Source organism: Giraffa tippelskirchi, chromosome 12, assembly GCF_054371585.1.
Source record: "Giraffa tippelskirchi isolate mGirTip1 chromosome 12, T2T-mGirTip1v1.2.pri, whole genome shotgun sequence".
Lineage (NCBI taxonomy): Eukaryota > Metazoa > Chordata > Mammalia > Artiodactyla > Giraffidae > Giraffa > Giraffa tippelskirchi.
Genome location: NC_137286.1, coordinates 32,982,763 through 33,000,893, shown reverse-complemented (window position 1 = coordinate 33,000,893; position 18,131 = coordinate 32,982,763). Strand labels below are relative to the sequence as shown.

At 49.7% G+C, this 18,131-nt stretch overlaps 1 protein-coding gene across 11 annotated transcripts; it reads left to right on the top strand.

Annotated features, from left to right (window-relative positions):
* Positions 1–259: 259 nt before the first annotated feature.
* Positions 260–9,370, top strand: STOML1 (stomatin like 1). Of its 11 annotated transcripts, none has more exons than XM_081551488.1 (8): positions 260–377; positions 1,634–1,784; positions 2,078–2,184; positions 3,421–3,570; positions 3,870–4,073; positions 7,063–7,258; positions 7,720–7,929; positions 8,453–9,370. In XM_081551488.1, exons 4-8 carry the CDS (start codon positions 3,442–3,444, stop codon positions 8,644–8,646), a joined length of 933 nt encoding a protein of 310 aa, XP_081407614.1. In that variant the 5' UTR covers positions 260–377; positions 1,634–1,784; positions 2,078–2,184; positions 3,421–3,441; the 3' UTR covers positions 8,647–9,370. The 11 variants fall into 11 exon arrangements, with proteins under 11 accessions (XP_081407614.1, XP_081407610.1, XP_081407615.1 ...); XM_081551484.1 differs by having other exon boundaries at positions 7,717–7,929; XM_081551489.1 differs by having other exon boundaries at positions 1,634–1,863.
* The last annotated feature ends 8,761 nt before the right edge of the window (positions 9,371–18,131 follow it).

The following is an 18,131-nucleotide window of genomic DNA, read 5'->3' as shown; positions in this document are numbered from 1 at the left end:
TTTCTTTGCTTCTGGAGAAGATTCAGCTCCTGTAAAACTCCCTTACAAAGCTCAGCTTCTCTCCCTGCTCCTTTTCTAAGACCTAGTGGGAAAAGGTGGAGGAAGAGCGGACCGCTGAGGGCTTCCAGGAACACGAGACTACCTTTCCTCCCAGCCCCGCGGTGGCAGTTCGGTCCTCCCAGTGCAGGGGGCGCTATGCGACGGTGCGAGCCGGGCGCGGTCGGCCTCCTCCAGCACTCCGGCCGCCGCCTCTGGCAGCACAGGCGAAACCGGAAGCGGCGGCCGGCGGGGGCGGGGCAGTGTAGCGGCCGGCTGGTCAAGCCCCGCACCGCCCTGTGGCGCGGGGCGTGCCCTCTGTTGGAAATCATGCTTGGCAGGTCTGGGTACCGGGCGCTGCCTTTGGGGGACTTTGACCGTTTTCAGCAGTCGAGCTTCGGCTTCCTGGGGTCGCAGAAGGGCTGCTTGTCCCCGGAGCCGGGCGGCGTGGGGCCGGGGGCCGGTGAGTGGCCGCCCAGCGCAGCGGATCCGAGGGAGATCAGCAGGCACCCCCGAACTCTCTGCCTTTCGGGAGTCAGCGTGTCTTGCGTCCTCGCAGCCTAAGAGGAGGGACCGAGAGGGGTTTTCCACGATGTGGAGAAGGGCTTGGATCAGGCGCTGGGACGCTACCGCCCATCCGCCCTTCTTTGAGCTTCGGGGCGGCAGCTCTAAAGCTCTCTCATCTTCCAAGAAGCCTCGCCCCACTTCATTTCTTCTTGCCATTTATCAGCCCAAAGGTTTCAGGTTTCCATTTTGCCTAGAAAGAAGCTAAGGTCAAGGCATAGGAGGTCACCAGCACGCCAGGAGCACTTGGCTGCCGAGAAGTGGCAGAATCTTCACCTCAGGGGACACCTCTTGATTCCTCAAGCTTGAGGATCTCCCGGTTTCGTGGTGGAGATGCGCAGGCCAAAAAGGCAGGCCCTTAGATGCCTGTCGTGTCTTCCCAGGCCCTGTTTTTCTCCAAAGCCTTGCGCAATTCCCTTGACCCAGAGGTCAGATCCCACATGCCTCAGCCTGACAACCAAACCCCAGAGGATTCAGCCCTTCTGTGACCCCCTCCTCTAATGACAGCTGCCCCTATCCAAGAGTTCTTTTCCTGCTGGGGCCACATGGGTCAGAAAGAAGCAGGAAAGGAGATTTAGTATGCTGGTGCTCAGAGACCCCAAAGGGTATGGTGTTCCTGGAAGGGTGGAGCAGAGGATTCTGTCTGCTTCCAGTTCAGGGTTGGGAGAGGATCCCCAAGATCCTGGGGTTTTCTCAGCTTTCAATCCCATCCTGGGGTTCTCATTCACCAGGGGCAGGGACCAGTGCTTCAGCCAAGTCTTTTCTTCCTAATCCCCCTCCCCCACCTCTCTTCTGAAGCTGCTTCAAGTGAAGCGTGCATTTTGATGGTCATTAGGACGTTAAAGTGTGGTGAAGAATTGTGAGCTAAGAAAGAACATCTTAGCCCTCATCTCTGGCATCTGTTGAAGAGTCATTGACACTTTATCCCTTTTGGTTAAGGCCTTACCTCCAAATTGAAAGCACACTTTCGAGGCCAATAGTGGAGGAAGTGTTACGCCAGCAGCGTTGAGTTCAACCCAGCGTGTGTTTACAGATGCCGAGTTCCTCCTGGCTTTACCAGAAGTGGGAGGCGGTTTAAATCAGACAAAAGGATTGACTCCTGCTCAGCCCAGTGAGGAGAGCCATCGCGTGATTGACTTCTCAGTTCCAATGACTGCTGCCTAGCAGAGAATGGGCCTTGTGAGGTTGGGACTTGGAACAAATTGATTTTGATATGTGCGAGGAAGTAACAGTCCTTAACTAGCTCCTGCCCACAGATATGGGGTTAGTATTAGGCAAGGCAAGTATTTGATGGTCTTTAGGGCTCTCCAGTGAAATGAAACACTGAATTAGGAAAGAACATCTTAGCTCTGAGAATGAAGGAGTCACTGAAAGGGGAAGTGGGCAAAAGGTGCACGTGACTGAGTTCACTCAGCCTGCAGCTGTCATGCCAGACCCAGTTGGCATTTCTTGACTGTCTCTGCTTTCTTGTCCGCAGATGCACCTCAGAGCTGGCCCTCCTGCTTCTGCCATGGCCTCATCAGTTTCCTGGGGTTCTTGCTGCTGCTGATCACCTTCCCCATTTCTGGTTGGTTTGCCCTGAAGGTAAGGCTGGCTGGGTCAGTCCCCAGAGTAGTTGGGCCACACTGAGAGCTTTAACATTGGTGCATGAATTTCCCATCCTTTGCCTACTTCCTCTAAGTATTATCACACTTCTGTGAAATGGGTGCAGATGGTAAAGAATCTGTCTGTAGTGCAGGAGCCCTGGGTTCAACTCCTGGGTTGGGAAGATCCCCTGGAGAAGAGAATGGCACTCCACTCCAGTATTCTTGCCTGGAAAATTCCATAGACAGAGGATCTTGGTGGGCTACAGTCCATGGGGTCGCAAAGAGTCGGACATGACTGAGCAACTAACACTTTGAACTGGGCTGGACAAGAATTGTTCATTCTCACCTTTCAGATGAGGAAACTGAGGCTCAACTTTACTGGGATCCAATAAGTGGCAGAAACCAGTCTTCCCAAACACCCAAGTTTAGGGGTCTGAACACTGGTGTTAAGGTGCACACAAATATCTTCTTCACTTTGGGTTAGGCTAAATTAGAAATGAAAAACACTCAACCTGGCCCAGCAAGTGATGAGTAATAGGAATTTCAACCTCGTTTTCAACAAGGGATGGGGCAGAAGAGAAAGGATGAGCTAGAGTTGATGCTCACGCAGTGGAGGTGGAAGCCAACCCTCATGCAGCCCCAGACAACAGTCACTGTCTCTGGAAAGTTTAGGGTTTGGGGTGGTCTGGAAGGGAGTCCTTAGAAGGCCCTAAATCCTAATCCTAAAACTGCCACTGAAACAAATATCATGTGACCTTGGGCAAGTCACTGCCTCTCTGAGCCTTCATTTCTCAATTTGGATATATTTCTTTCCTCGAGGACTCCAGGAACCTGAAGCTGGCAAAGCCCTTCCCTCAGGGTTGCTATTAGAGCAGCCCAGCTTGTCTCTTGACTAAGACAAGGGCAGAAAGTTTCCTGGTTTGAGTCATGTTTAGCTTTAGATCACACAGGTAAAAGGTTTCACAGAGAATCAAGTCAGTGCACTATGGCAGTTGAGAGTATGGCTTTTGGAGTCATTCAGAACTGCCTTCAAATCTTGCCTGTTTCACTTGGGGGCTTTGTGGTTTTTGAGCAAGTCAGTTAACCTCTCAGAGCTTGGTTTTTTCCATCTGGAAACAGAGCTGAGGATCTCTGACCCTGAACCTGAGGGAGAGAGGTGAGGGAAAGACCTGGGCAGACATAATTGTCAGCATCAGCTCAGTGCTTTGACCCTTTCCCTTGCTATTACGAGCAGATCGTGCCCACCTATGAGCGCATGATCGTGTTTCGACTGGGCCGAATCCGCACCCCTCAAGGACCCGGTATGGTTCTGCTCCTGCCCTTCATCGACTCTTTTCAGAGGGTGGATCTGAGGACACGAGCCTTCAATGTTCCTCCCTGCAAGGTGAGGGGCTTCTCGGCTCCCCCGGACAGAGGGAGTGGGGAGCTTGTGCTGGGCATGTTGTGGATGTCAGTACCTTGGCCTGTGAGTAGCCATCAGGGCTGAGGGGTGGGGAGGACACCAGGAAAAGGACGAGGGAGGCTGGGAGGACATCCTTTCTCTATGTATCTAACCCCCTGCACTCGGGGTTACCATTTTGTTCTTGAGGAGCCAGTGACCAGGCAAGTAGGTCAGGTTAGGTGGTCTCAGTGGGCCTGGCCTCCCTGCAGTGCCTGCCCCTCTTTCCTGGCCTCTCCTAACAGTTGGCCTCTAAGGATGGGGCTGTGCTGTCTGTGGGGGCCGATGTCCAGTTCCGCATCTGGGACCCGGTACTGTCGGTGATGACGGTGAAGGACCTGAACACAGCCACACGCATGACAGCCCAGAATGCCATGACCAAGGCCCTGCTCAAGAGGCCCCTGCGAGAGATCCAGATGGAGAAGCTCAAGATCAGCGACCAACTCCTGGTAGGCAGCTCTGCACCGGGCAGAGTTCTGGCTGGCACATGGGCCCGGCTCTGCCTGCCGGGGCTCTATAGCAAAGCACCAGATCGCTCTGGGCCTCTTTACCTTGTGTCCCAAGAGTGTAACAACTTTTGAAGAGTCAGTGGTCTTGGTGGGACTGTGAGCTGAGGAATGGAAGATGGGCACAGACCATAGTGATCGTGGGCAAACCGGGCCTGAGAGGTGAAGGGGCTGGGCCAGGGGAGTGGTCTGACAGGAATTCTTGAGTCTTGCACCTGACTGCCTGAGGTTTCACTCTTCACTGCCCTGCAGGTGTTGCCGTGACAATGCTGGGCCTCAGGGGCACTGAGCAGCCTCCTGGGCGGGCAGATGGGTGAAAGGAGCCGGGGCCTTCCTGGCTCAGTCACCTCCTGGGGAATTCCACGCTCCCCAAGGCAGCATGTGCATTGTTGTGGTTTTGTGTTCTTTGTTCTGGATCTTCTTCCTGCCTCTTCTCTGAGTGTGAGCAGTTACACTGGAATTCACCTCAGATCCCTCCTGTGACAAGAGGGGTTGAAATACGTGTGTTCGGGCATGTCACCTTCTCCTCCTGCTCACTTCAGGCTTTCTCTCATGTCCTGGCAGGGAACCGTGGGTGAAGTTTCTCCTCGTTCCCCTAGGCTCTGCCTTCCCCAGGGTTAGAGGACAGGGAAGGGAGTGGGTAATGCCAGTCCTGGAGGTTCCAGTCCCTTCAGGAAATACATCAACTGGCTGAAATTCTCAAGAAAATTCTATTTGTGATAGTAACAGTACTTCTCACACGCCATAGTATTTTGCCTGCCTCTGTATCTCAGCTTTACATTTTGCTGCACAAAGGCTAGTGTCACTCTTTTATTTTGGAGGAAGGAAATTAAGGCTCAGAAGTTATTTGACTTGCCCCTAAGAGCTGTGGTCAAGGGCACAGCTGGGCCAGAGCCAGATCACCTGCCTCTGCCCTCCAGTCCATTGCTTAGTCTTACACAAATCAGATTTTGTTCTTGGCCTTTGTTTTTGGCCTTGCTGCACATTACTTTGGTGCAACAGAGCCAAGAGAGGCCATTTGGGGGTGTGAGTCCCGTACCAGGGCATTAGAGTGCTTTAGGGCCATTACCCAGGCTGACTTAGCTCCTGGCAAAGTAGGTTCAGTGCCTGAATAAAATGAAATCTCAGGAAATCCAGCCCACCTTCGGCAAGGCCTGGTTCAGACATACGTCTCTCATTTTCACTCCTCCATCTGCCTGTTTTGCACCTGGAGGGATTCCACACTTCCCACCTCTCCCTTGATGGGCCCTCTTAGCTTCTTACCCACTTGTGCCCACCGCTTTACCCCTCCCGGCCCTGCCCAGCCTCCTCCTCTGCCGGCCCCACCCCCACCCATCCCTCTGCAGCAGGCCTTGCCTCTTAATCCTCACGAGAAAGCTCTCTAGGGTGAGAACTCTTCCAGCTTCCTCCAGTGTCACCCCTTGAAGCTCACCTACCTCTGTGCTGTTTTCCTGCCTCACTGGAAGCATCTGGTTCCTCTGCACTGCCAGTGCTCGGGGCCCAGGACTCAGCTCCCTGCCTCTGCTCATCCTCTTCTTGCCTTTCTGCATGCTCTCCCTTTGCCCCACACCCCTTCTAGCTCTTCACCCCTCTCTTCCCTTTCCTTCCTTCCTTCATGTTGTTACTCTAGGCTCCCCTAGGCTCCTAAGACTGATGTCACTGCCGACCCCACGATGACCTCCCTCTCGCCAGCACAGGAGCACTTCTCAGTGCTTCCCTCACTGCACCTGGAGGCAGCCTTGGACTCCATGGGCACTTCCTTCTCTTATTATTGGATCCCCTGTTTCCTCTGAATTCTGTTATTCCACACTCCTGGTTACTCCCTGTCCTCCTGCCCTTCTGTTTCCGGGTTTCCCTCTGTGGTCTCTCTTCACCTGTGATCCACCTGGGGCTTTTTGCTACGTCTGGACACTTAATTATTCACGACACTCTGATCCAGTCCCACTGTGTCCTACTTCCTGGACCTACTTACCCAGTTGTGGTTGGCTGTCCCGTAGACACCTCAAGCTTAATGTATTTAAAAATACATTATTCCTTCCTTAAAGGAATACTCATCATTCCTTCCCTACCCACCTGCACATCTGTGTCTTCCTCTGTGTGTGCTTTCTGGGTGAATGCCCATACTTATGATCTGTGCAGAAACCCACATCAGAAACCTGGCTCCACCAGCTCCTCACCATCCTTCCTCTTCTCGCACACTCAGGCAGCCAAGAAGCCCAGTGGTTCTGTTTCTCTAGTGTCCTTCTGGAGCTTAGAGTCTACAGAGTTGTGCCCCTCCGCCGTGTGTCTTGGCTCAAAGCTGCCTCTCTGCCTGACCCTGCGTCTGCATCACTTTTGCCTGCAGTTTGAAACACCATCCTACCTGGTCTCCTCCCTCCACCCTCAACCCCTCCAGTCCAGCATCCACATGGCAGCCAAGAGAATCTTTGCAACAAGGAAGACTGCTTTGTCACTTTGCTGCTAAACTCCTCTCGGGGGCCCCTTTTGCCTCAGAATAAGTCCAAATGAGAGAGAGCAGCCACCTCTGCCCCTTTGGCTGTCTCCAGTGTCCCAGCCCACACTTGAGGGTCCGGCCAAATGGAACTGTGGTTACTTGTGGTTCCCCAGACATTCAAGGTGCTCCTCTCGGGGCTTTGTCACATGCCGTTCCTGTTGTCTGGAAGGGTCCTCCTTTATGCCCCTTTACCTGGATAACTCCTCCTTCTCTTTCTAGCATCACCCCCTCCTCCCTGCCCCACACCCTCTCCTGGTGCACACTACAACTTCCCATGGCTGCATTGTAATTGCCCTCTGCCTCCGTCCAGGCTGGGCACTTCTCACGGGCTGGCCTGGTACCTCATGTGTCACTGTGGCCATCCCAGCCTGCCTAAAGAAGGTGCTCTGGACAGGACCTTTGTGGAATGAGTGCCATTTCTCCCCACACTTCCTCCAGCTGGAGATCAACGATGTGACCAGGGCCTGGGGGCTGGAGGTGGACCGCGTGGAGCTGGCAGTGGAGGCCGTGCTCCAGCCGCCCCAGGACAGCCCAGCAGGGCCCAGCCTGGACAGCACCCTGCAGCAGCTGGCCCTCCACTTCCTGGGAGGCAGTGTGCCTTCAGTGGCAGGAGGTGCCCCACTCCCTGGACCAGGTGAGGAGCCTCAGGAAAAGGGTGGTATGCTCCCCAGGGCGTTCAGCTTCGTGTCCAGCACAGACTGAGCTTTGCTTCTTGTTCCTTTAACCAAGCACCTTGTGCAGTGCACACTCTGCCCAGCTGTTCCAGCCACCCCGATTTTAGAGCTGACCAGAACTAAGGCAATGAGAAGAGTCTGAGTGTGCAGAGGCCTTTGGGAGCCTCCATGGGAGGAAGCAACAGCATCCAGAAGAGAGTTTAAGACTCAAGGCTGGAGTGGTTTAGAAATGGGGGTTGGGGTTATGGCTAAAAACTCAAGGGCAGCCTCTTAGCAGAGGAGGAAACTGAACACAGGCCTGCAGGGGATGTAAGAGAGAACTGCTTTGAAGGTACAGAGGCCACCATCATCCTGACCTTGGCAGCGCACTAACTTCCTTCTCTCTGCCTTCCTCCCCAATCCTGTTGGCCACCACCAGCAGATACCTTGGAGATGGTGAGCGAGGTTGAGCCGTCTGCCCCTCACGGGGGTGCCGGGTCCAGCCCCAAGCAGCCTGTGGCCGAGGGGCTGCTGACGGCTCTGAAGCCCTTCCTGTCAGAGGCCTTGGTCAGCCAGGTTGGGGCCTGCTACCAGTTCAACGTCGTCCTGCCCAGTGGCCCCCAGAGCATCTATTTCCTGGATCTCACTGCAGGTGCCGCTGCCCTCCCTGACCTCTCCTTCCCTCCCGGGGTTGCTCATAGCCCCACCACCTGTGGTCCTTTTCAGACCAGGCCCTGCTCCTGCCAGCAGTTTAGGGCAAACCCATAGCTGTTAGGAGCTCAAATGCCATTTGCAGGCAGTGACTGCCCAGACCTTGGGCTCCCTGTCCTGTCCCCATGAGCAGGACACCCCAGATGGCCCAGCTGCCTGGACCAAGAGCCCTGCACACATTGCAGGCCTGTTTGCGCCAGGCTCTGTCTGAGCATGTTTTTCGCATCATCTCACCTACTTCTCATCATGAACCTGTGACTTAGTGATTATTATCATCGTCATCTCACCAGTTTGGAAACTGAGGCTCTGAGTGGTCACACAGTCAGCAGGACTTGAACATTGGGTATTAACACCTGAGCTCTTAGCCACTCTTTCCACCCTTCCCAGTGGGACGTGCTGACCTCTTTTACCCCCTGTAGCATAGCTGTCCCCACACTAATTCTCAGTTTTCTTTCTCTCCACAGGGCAAGGGAGCGTGGGACACGGAGTGCCTGATGTCATCCCCGACGTGGTGGTGGAGCTGTCCGAGGAGGACCTGCGGGCCCTGTTGTGCAGGGAGCTGCGGCCCCTGGGGGCCTACATGAGTGGGCGGTTGAAGGTGAAGGGCGACCTGGCCGTGGCCATGAAGCTGGAGGCTGTCCTCAAGGCCTTGAAGTAGCAGGTTTGGCTGCCTGTCGGTAGCCCAGCCCCGAGCTGGGCACCAAGCCAGGGAGACATCTTGGAGGCGGAGGCCCTGGCACTGCACCTTGGATTGTTGAAGCCCTGAGGAGTGTCAGATCCAGCGGGAGACAGTGAGTGGAGGCTGGGAGACACTGGAGCTGGGAGAGGCTGAGTCAGGCAGCCCTGCCCTTCTCAACCACAGCGGTTCTCTCAGTAAGCGTTTGCTGATCCTTGTCCCCTGCCAAGGGCCCTACCTGAACTGGTTACACAGGCAATAACAGGAGAGCCAGGCCTGCTCTGCTCCTCTGGTGACCTGGCTGGAGAGGCAGGGCTGACAGAAACAGCCCAACAGCAGCTGGTTTGGTCCTGGTGTGAGGGAGCTCTGCATGTGACTTAGGCTCCAAGTTCCAGAAGAGGGGGTCAGAGAGGGAGGTCAGAGCAGCTCGGGGAGGGAGAGAGAAGGGACCAAGCAGAGGTCCCTGCAGTGGGAGGGATCTGAGATTGGGCTGGATCTGCCTTGCTGATTGCAGTCCAGGCCCAGACTGGGGGTGGGGGAGGGGAGGGAGATGGGGGGCTGGGCGGTGCCTCCCTGGCCCTGCTCCTGAGGGTGTCTTGACTCATCTCCCAGCCTCAGTCTTGCATGCCCGACGTTCAGCCCTGCTGTTCCTGTGCTTCTTACCAGAGGTTTGAAAACCTCAAATAAATGTGCTGTTTACAATGTATCTGGAGAGAAGTAGGGGTCATGGGGGTGGGGAAGAGGGCTCTGAGGTGATGTCCCTGCTGCCAGCCCGGGACCCAGGTCCTGAAGGGTGACACGAGCCCCAACAGTGCTCTGGAATCACCCACAGTTCCCCTTCCTGACAAGGGTCTGAAAGCGGGCAGGAGCAGGCACACTGTTCCTCTGTATAGTCTGGGTAGAGGTTTGCCGGAAGGATGTGGGTGTGACAGAGCTGGTCAGACAAACCGTTAATCTAACGAAGGGCAGGGCAGGGGCTCCTGTCACACCCAGAGGAGTTGGAGCTGCTATCACCTGCCCCTCCTGCTATACCCCTGGTCACTGTTGCCCCACTGGTCTGGCCCAAACCCCAGGGACCCCGGAGAAGGAGGGCCTAGATATCTTGAGTTCTAAGGAATGACTCTCACGTCCTAGAGAGGCTTGTGAAAAAAAAAACCCACAGAAATTCGAGCCTCCTCTTTGAGGAACAGCCTCTGGCTTGTCCTCTGGCACCAAGCCTTCCCCACAGGGCCTTGTCCAGCTGCCTTGGCACCAATCTCCATCCAGTTTACCCTTTTGTTCCTGCCAGTGCCCGCCTTGGCCCTCCTCTTGTAGGTCCTCCTGGAGTACACCAAACTGCCAATGGGTTCAGGTTTCAGTCCAGGGCCCCTCCCTGAAGGGCCTGAGCCCCAGGCTGCTGACCCTACCCTGTCCCTCTCTCCACTGCTCTGGAGGCCGCCCAGCTGGGGCCGCCTGTTCAAAAGCCTTCCCTCCAATCCCCACCGCCCATGAGCCCTGATGAGGCCCGGGCTCCCCCACTGCTTTGGGGCTGTCTTTGTGCCCATTCCCCACTGTTTCTGTTACTGTTCTTGTGTGAGTGTCCGCCCTCCCTGCTGGACCTTGAGCTTTGTGCCTGAGCCTTTCATCACTGTTCCCTCCGCTGCTGCTGCACACAGTGCCCCACGGGTGAGAGGGGAAGCCCCAGGCGCCGTCCTTGTGAGAGCTTAAGGGAAACCGAAACTCAGATTTTCTTTGTGGGTGTCAGAGGAGCAGCATCACCAGGGGAAACTGAAACTTTTGTAGATGTCTGTGTGGGTGGAGAGTAGAATCTGCTGCCAGCCATAAATGCCCTCATCCCATCGAGGGGAACTCATTCCTTGGCGAGGCCAGCGCTCCAGGAAAGGGAGCTCACAGGCTCAAGGGCCCTGGGCTTTGGAGGACCCAGCAGACTCTGCCGTCCCGGGGTGGTGGAGGTGCAACGAGGGGCACCTAACGGGGCCAGGGTGTGAGGGGGCGGGGGAGGAGAGGGTGTCCATCAGAGAACGCTTTCTGAGGAGTTGATGCCCGAGACTCACAGTTTACACAGAGATGAGAGAAGAAAGGAAATGGGGGAGACACTCGGCAGAGGGAGAGTCCCTGTGAGGCCACAGGAAGGGGTAGCGGGCACCTCTGATTTGGGGAACTGGGACCTAAAGTCTGAGGGGGGATGTGTGCAGGGATTTTGTAGTAGTAACTGATACTGTGTGCCAGCTACGCCCCTGTACTGCATTAGACGCTTCCTTTATTTGTTTCCCCAAGGTAACCCGATGAATAATGACAACTAAAACAGTTTCGTTATGCTTTTTCTATATATAATGTATTATTCTGATATTATATTTTAAATAAATATTTAATTTTGAATAGAGAAGTTTAAAAAGGCAAGCTATGAAAACTGTTCCTCATACTCTTGACTCCATCCACGTAGTTTCAAACAGATATCCTCTGGCGTTAGTTTCCAAGTGATTCTTCCGGAAGTTGGGGTTTGGGGATCTCCCTGGTGCTCCAGTGGTCACCACTCTGTGCTCCCACCGCAGAGGGTGCAGGTCCAATCCCTGGCCAGGGTGCTGAGATCCCACACGCTGTGCTGCACAGCCAAAGAAAAATGAAGTTGGGAGTTTTAAAAAAATATACTTGCAAGAAAATCCAAATATATTATTCGCTGGGATTTTTTTTTTTTACAGAAATGGCAGCATAGCAAATACAATGTTAATTTGTTCACTTCGCATTGTGCTTGAGAATTTTTCCATATTTGCACACCTAGACTTCCCCTATTCAGTTTTATATTAATAGTTACATAGGATTCAATTGTATGGGTGTATCATAGTTTACTTTACCTGGTTTGGATTGATAGACATTCAGATTATTTTTTTTATGTTTTGCTATTTCAAACAGTCATGCAGTAATAACCTTTCACATATGCTATTATGGTTGAAGTTCATCTGTGGGATAAAGTCCTAGAAAGGAAATTGCTAGGTCAAAGCATTTATAATTTAATATTGCCCAAATGCCTTCTTTAGGGATCATTCTAATTTATACTCCCATCATTAGTAAGTGAGAGTCTGTTTTTCCTCACAGCCATGCCAACACAATATGTTATTAAACTCTGGAATTTTTTGACAGTCCAGTAAATGAAAAATTTCATCTCAGTGTGATTTTTTAAAAAGTTGTTCAATTGTTTATTGCTTTTTAAGGTTTGGATTTTCCATCCCAGCAAAAGCACAGGATTTCTTTTCAGTCCTAGGTAAAAAGCACAGAATTTACCTTTTTAACAGGTAATAGGATAAGATGCACTCAATTTTTAGTAGTAAAAGATGTTTATCATTTTTCAAAATGAGTAGCCAGATAGAAGATAATTATAATTGCAAGCCATAATGGAAACATGATTAACCTAACGATATAAAATAATTACATACAGTTTGGGGGGTATATATGCATATGTTTTCATGCACCTAGCCAGTCTGTGTCTTTTGGTTGGTGCATAAGATGAATGCACCCATTTTAAATATGCTTTGACAAATGGAACATCATGTAACCACTACCCACCAGAATCAAGATATAGAACGTTTCCATCAACTCATGTGGTTCCCTGTATCCCTTCCCATTCAGTCTTCAATCTCCCCATCCCCACCCCCAGGCCCAGGTCACCACTGATCTGCTTTCTAATAACTATCGATTAAATTTCACATTTCTAGAATTTCATACAAGTGAAACCATGCCATGTGTATCCTTTTGTGTCTAGCTTCTTTCTGTAGTGTTTTTGAATCATCTGTGTTATTATGTGTATCTTTAGTTTGTTCTTTTTTATTGTTAGTGATACTCTGTTGTATGGATAGAGGTACAATTTACATATTCACCTGTTGATGGACATTTGAGTCGTTTTCAGTTTTGATTATCAAAGCTTCTCTGGACATCTATCTGTGTATGAGTCTTTGTATGGATATATGTTTTCATTTGGGTAAATACTAAGGAGTAAAATTTCTGGCTCTAGAAACTGCCAGACCAATGCCAACATGGTTGTGCCAACACTTGGTGTTGTCAGTCACTCCCAGTGGGTCTGCCTGATGACTTTGAGCCCCTTTTTGGGTGCTCATTGGGTATATGTCTTTTTTTGTGAAGTATCTGTCAAATTTTTTTCTCACTTTAAAATCTGGCTTTATCTTATTGGTATAATATTCATAGTAGTTCTAAGAGTTCTTAGTAAATCCTGGATACATGTCTTTTAGCAGGTATTTGAAATATTTTCTCCCAGACTGTAGCTTGGCTTTCTAACTTCTTAATGATTTATTTTTGAAAGCAATAGATTTTAATTTTGATGAAGTTAGTCTATAGTTTTTTAAATATTTATATATTTATTCATTTGTTTGTGTTGGGTCTTAGTTGGGACATACGGGTGGCATCCTCATTTGTCATGAGGGATCCTTGCAGTGCGTGGACTCCTCAGTTGTGGCCCTCAGGCTCGGGGGGGGTGGTGTGTAGACTCCAGAGTGGGCTAGCTTCAGTAATTGCGGCTCATGGTCTTAGCTACTCCATGGCGTGTGGGATCTTAGTTCCCTGTCCAGGGATCAAACCTGAGTCCCCTGCATTACACGGTGGATTCTTAACCACTGGACCACCAGGGAAATCCCTATAATTTTTTCGTGGTTAGAGGTTTTGCATCCTTTGCTGGAAGTCTTTGCTCATCTTTGCTGAAGGTCTTGAAGATTTTCCCCTGTGTTTTCTAGTACTTTTAGGCACAGTGCCTTAAAGTACTAGCTGAATCTATAAACTTTTAGAAGTACTTTTAGGCCTGGTCCACTTTGAGTTACTTTTTGTATATGGTATGAGATAAAAGGCTGAGATGTCCCCCCACCCCCAACAATGTGGATATCCAGCACTTTTTGTTGAAAAGATACTTTCCCCATTGAATTACATCAAAACTTGGAATTTTTCATGTCTCTTATTTTGTGTGAAGTTGAGATTTTGTAATATGTTTTAGAGCTGTTGTGTTTCTTCTTCTGTGAAATGTTATTTCATATGTTTTTTTAGTGTTGGTTGTTTCTGTTTTTGTTCTGACATCTGGAGCTCTTTATACTAAAGAGATTAGCTCTTTGTGATATAAGTTGTAAAAAGTTTTAACCCAATTTGTTGTTTGTAGTTTGACTTTGCTTATGATATTTTTCCATGAAATTTGACAGATGTATTTGAAATGATATATATTTTACTACTTTATGGCTTTTGGGTTTTAAGTTATAAGAAAACATTTCATTCTAAGATCATAAAGTAATTCCATTATTTTATTTTTTACATGTAATTGTTTGACAAACCCCCTGGGGTTTAAATGAGCATAAAATATATAGAACCACGTTTTTTTCAGTGCTGTGTATTTCTCTTTGTCTTGGGATCTATATCTGGGTTTTCTGTTCTGTTCCATTCGTCTGTGCACTAAGGCCACGTGGTTTTAATTAGTGAGGCTTCATAAAATGATGAATATCTATAAGACTAATTCTTTTTAATACTTCTTAAGAAATTCTTCCTGGGAATTTCCTGGCAGCCAGTGTTTAACCACTCAGCACTTTCATTGCCGAGGATGTGGGTTGAATCCCTGGTCTGAGAACTTAAATCCTAGAAGCCACTCAGCGTAGCCAAATTAAAAAAAAAAAAAGAAATTCTTCCTGCCTATTCTTGTTGCTGTTTTAAAATAAACTTTAGAATTACCCTAGTAATTGTTTAGGGGACTTTTGTTAGTGGTCCAGTGATTAAGACTCTGCTTCCAATTCAGGGAACTTGGGTTACATTTATGATGGGGGAACTAAGATCTTGCTTGCCAGCGGAGTGGTCAGAAAAATTGTTTATATCTTTATGGAGATCATATTGAATGTGTGAAGTAACTCAAATAATTGCAGTCTTTATGGTACTGAGTCTTCCTGTCCGTGAACTGGCATGTTTTTGTGTGTTCCTTTTTTTTCCTCTTAGTGTTCTTCAGGAGTTTTACAGTGTTCATACGGTCTTGAACATTTTTTTAAAGTTTATTCCCAGGTGCTACATCTTTTCTGATACTACTGTAAACAAGGTCTTTCCTTTCATTATATTATCCAATCAGAGTGCAATTTACTGCTCTGTAGGAGTTCTGTACCTTAGTAACTTAATTGTTACCTTACTAACTGTATTTTTATTCATAGGATTCATCTTCAATATACAGTCAGATGTTGACAATGTCACCTCCTCATATCAATGCTTTAAAATGCTTTCCCTTTTATAACTGCATTGGCTAGCATGGAGGTGGGTATGTTTAAGATGAAAGAGAGAGGATATTATGGGGAAAGATCTAGTAGAGAGAGAAGCAGAGGGAGACTGTAGAGGAAGAGAAGGGAGTGGGATCCTGAGCCCTGATGGGATTAGCTCTGGACAAAGACTGACACCTCACCCTGGAGAAAGAAGGGAGGAAATAAGGCTGGGGGCAGGATTCTGGCACTCCTGTGCACACAGGGGCCGGTTGGGGTAGGCGGCAGCTCTGGGGTGTTTATTAACTGAACAGTTTTCAAGGAAGAGACGTGCAAGTGGTAAATCATGGTCACTGTGTCACTCACACAGGCCTCACTGGGTTAGCCCTTTGGTGGGGCCTCCAAGCCAAAAACCCTGAAATTGAGAGTGATGAGGGGCTGGGGACTTGGGGAGGTTTGTGTATTGCAGGGGTGGAAGCTGGGAGGAGAAATTTTCTGGTTCCTCCTGGTGAGTGGTTCTTGATTCCCATCCTAGGCCAAGTGGAGTCCAGCTTCCCCAACCAGGACAGCAAGAGATGATTGGTCCACAGATGGGATGACCAAGGACCAGCAGGCCCCCAGAAAGCCTTCCCAGAGGGATTTGTGGCAGGACTGGGCCCAGAACCTGTGTCTCATGGCTCCAGCCCATGACTTCCTCTTCCATCAGTGGGGACTGTGGGGCAGTGGGATTGGCTTGGAATGAAGAGGGTCTTAAGATTCTGGCTTTGTGTTGCTCCACTTAGCCTGACTCCACTGTGTGGGGGTGGGCGTGGACTGTGTAGGGTTGGGAAGAGGAGGGCATATTCCCCATCTGCTGCCCAAGATCCTCTGCCACTCAGCCAGGAGAGAGGCTGGAGAGAGAGGAAAGGAGTGAAGAGGGGAGAGGAGGAGAGGGAGGAGACCGAGATCAGAGGGACTTGCCCACCACAGTCCTCAGCTGGGAGCTTCTTCCCCTGGATTGGGACTCCTGTGTGCTTCCACTGACTTTCCAGAGATTGGCAGTGTCCACCATATAACAGGCACCAGCAACTGGTTTTTAAAATGTACTTGTTGTGGGACTTCCCTGGTGGTCCAGTGGCTAAGACACCAAGCTCCTTATGAGGGGGCGAGAGTTCAATCCCTAGTTAGGGAACTAGATCGTGCATGCCACAACCAAGAGCGTGCTGCAACTAAGACCCAGCGCAGCCAAATAAATAAATACACATTAAATTTTTTAAAAAATGGACTTGTTACATAAGATGAAGCAGCATTAGATTTGCTGAGGAGGATGAAGACAGAGCACAGGTGAAGATAAGAAAGGAGAGACAGAGGGAGACAGAGAGGGAGAGACAGACAGATGGAGAGGGATGCTGGAAGACGAACAAGGAGAGACAAAGCAACAGGGAGACTGACAGCAAGAGGAAGTAGGAGCCAAACCATGGTACCTGCCACAGGGGCGAAAACAGGGCCCTGAGGGTCACCCTGGAGGGGCCGGAGTCACCTGAGGGGAACCGAAGATGCTTGGGGAGGGGGAGGGGTGGCACCCAGCCATCTCCTGGGACACCTTGTCCTCCTGTTCTTCGTTTCTTGAAGGAGCCGGCAGAAGCCCAGTCGTGAGCTTGTGGCACCATCTTGTGGCAATGTGGGGGATAGCTGGTTTTCTCCTGGAGGTGCTTTCAAAGGCTGGGAAGGATCTTGGGGGCAAAGGAGCTGCCGCTGTGGAGAGAAAGTGAAGAGTAGAACCAGAGCCTGGGGCGCAGGCCTGGGAGCCACCCACCTTGCCCGACTGTTCCCATACATGCTCACACACCCGTCCCTGCGTACGCTTAGGCCAAGTTTGGCAAAGCAGTGATGAGGGGTCGGGAGGGAAGTGGGAGGCTGGATAATGTGAGGGTTTGGCTAGGAGAACTGGGGGAGATTGACCAGAGAGAGGAACCAGGAAACTGCTGATCATGGAGCTAAATATGCAAAATGGAGCCCATTATATCAAAGGGCATTTTAAGACCTTTCTAGGATGAGGTGTCTTTCCCAAATCAATTATTAAAATGCACAGAATTGTCAAATATAACATATTACCATAAAATAACACAAAGTGATTTTTGTAAGTTTGCCTTGGAAATTATTTGACTAAGTGTAATTCATTCATGGTGTAATTATCTGCACATTGTCAGCACTCCGTGGGGTTCTCTGCACTCCATGGGCATTCATTTACATTCTGGAAGTACTTGCAGAGTTAAAAAAAAAATTACAAATTATTTCCAAATAGAATGAAACTATTATGAATACTACACATTTAATAATTAGAGGAGTTGACACAAAATTAATGATATAAGTTAACAGTTGATGACATTTTTCAGACATTTGATTAAACATTTATTAATTTGGGCTATTCTGTAGTTTTTGCATTTTAGAGCCAGGCTTTCAGGTTTTAAACATTTAATGTAGGTTCTTGAGAGGTTCTGGGACTCTGGTCACTGTGTCCCCTGGGATTACCTTACCTAAGCAGTAAGTGGCTCTGGTAATATTGAGTTGGTGAAAAAGTTTGTTCAAGTTTTTCTATATGATCTCATGGAAAAACCCAAGTGAACTTTTTGGCCAACCCAATAACCTATCGGAGAGCTATGAAGAGTAAAAATGGGGGTAATATATGAAAGCATTTAGCACAATGTCCAGTAAACTCCAAGCACCGAATAAGCAGGAGATGTTATTAAATATACCTGCATACACACATAATCCCATATTCAGTCAGTCATTCATTCTAAAAAATTGTATTGGGCACTCACTTTATATTAGACCAAGCAGTGTCTTAGGTGCTGGAATAGTTGTTAAGTTGCTAAGTTGCGTCCCACTCTTTGTGACGCCATGGACTGCAGCACACCAGGCTCCCCTGTCCTTCAGTATCTCCTGGAGTTTGTTCAGATTCATGTCCATTGAGTTGGTGATACCATCCAACCAACTCATCCTCTGTGGCTTTCTTCTCCTTTTGCCTTCAATCTTTCCCAGCATCAGGGTCTTTTCCAGTTAGTTGGCTTTTCACATCAGGTGGCCAAAGTGCTGGAGCTTCAGCTTCAGCATCAGTCCTCCCAATGAATATTCAGGGTTGATTTCTTTTAGGATTGACTGGTTTGGTCTCCTTGCAGTCCAAGGAACTCTCAAGAGTTTTCCGCAGCACCGCAATTCGAAAGCATCAATTCTTCAGCTCCAGCAGCACAATTTGAAAGCTGAAGACTG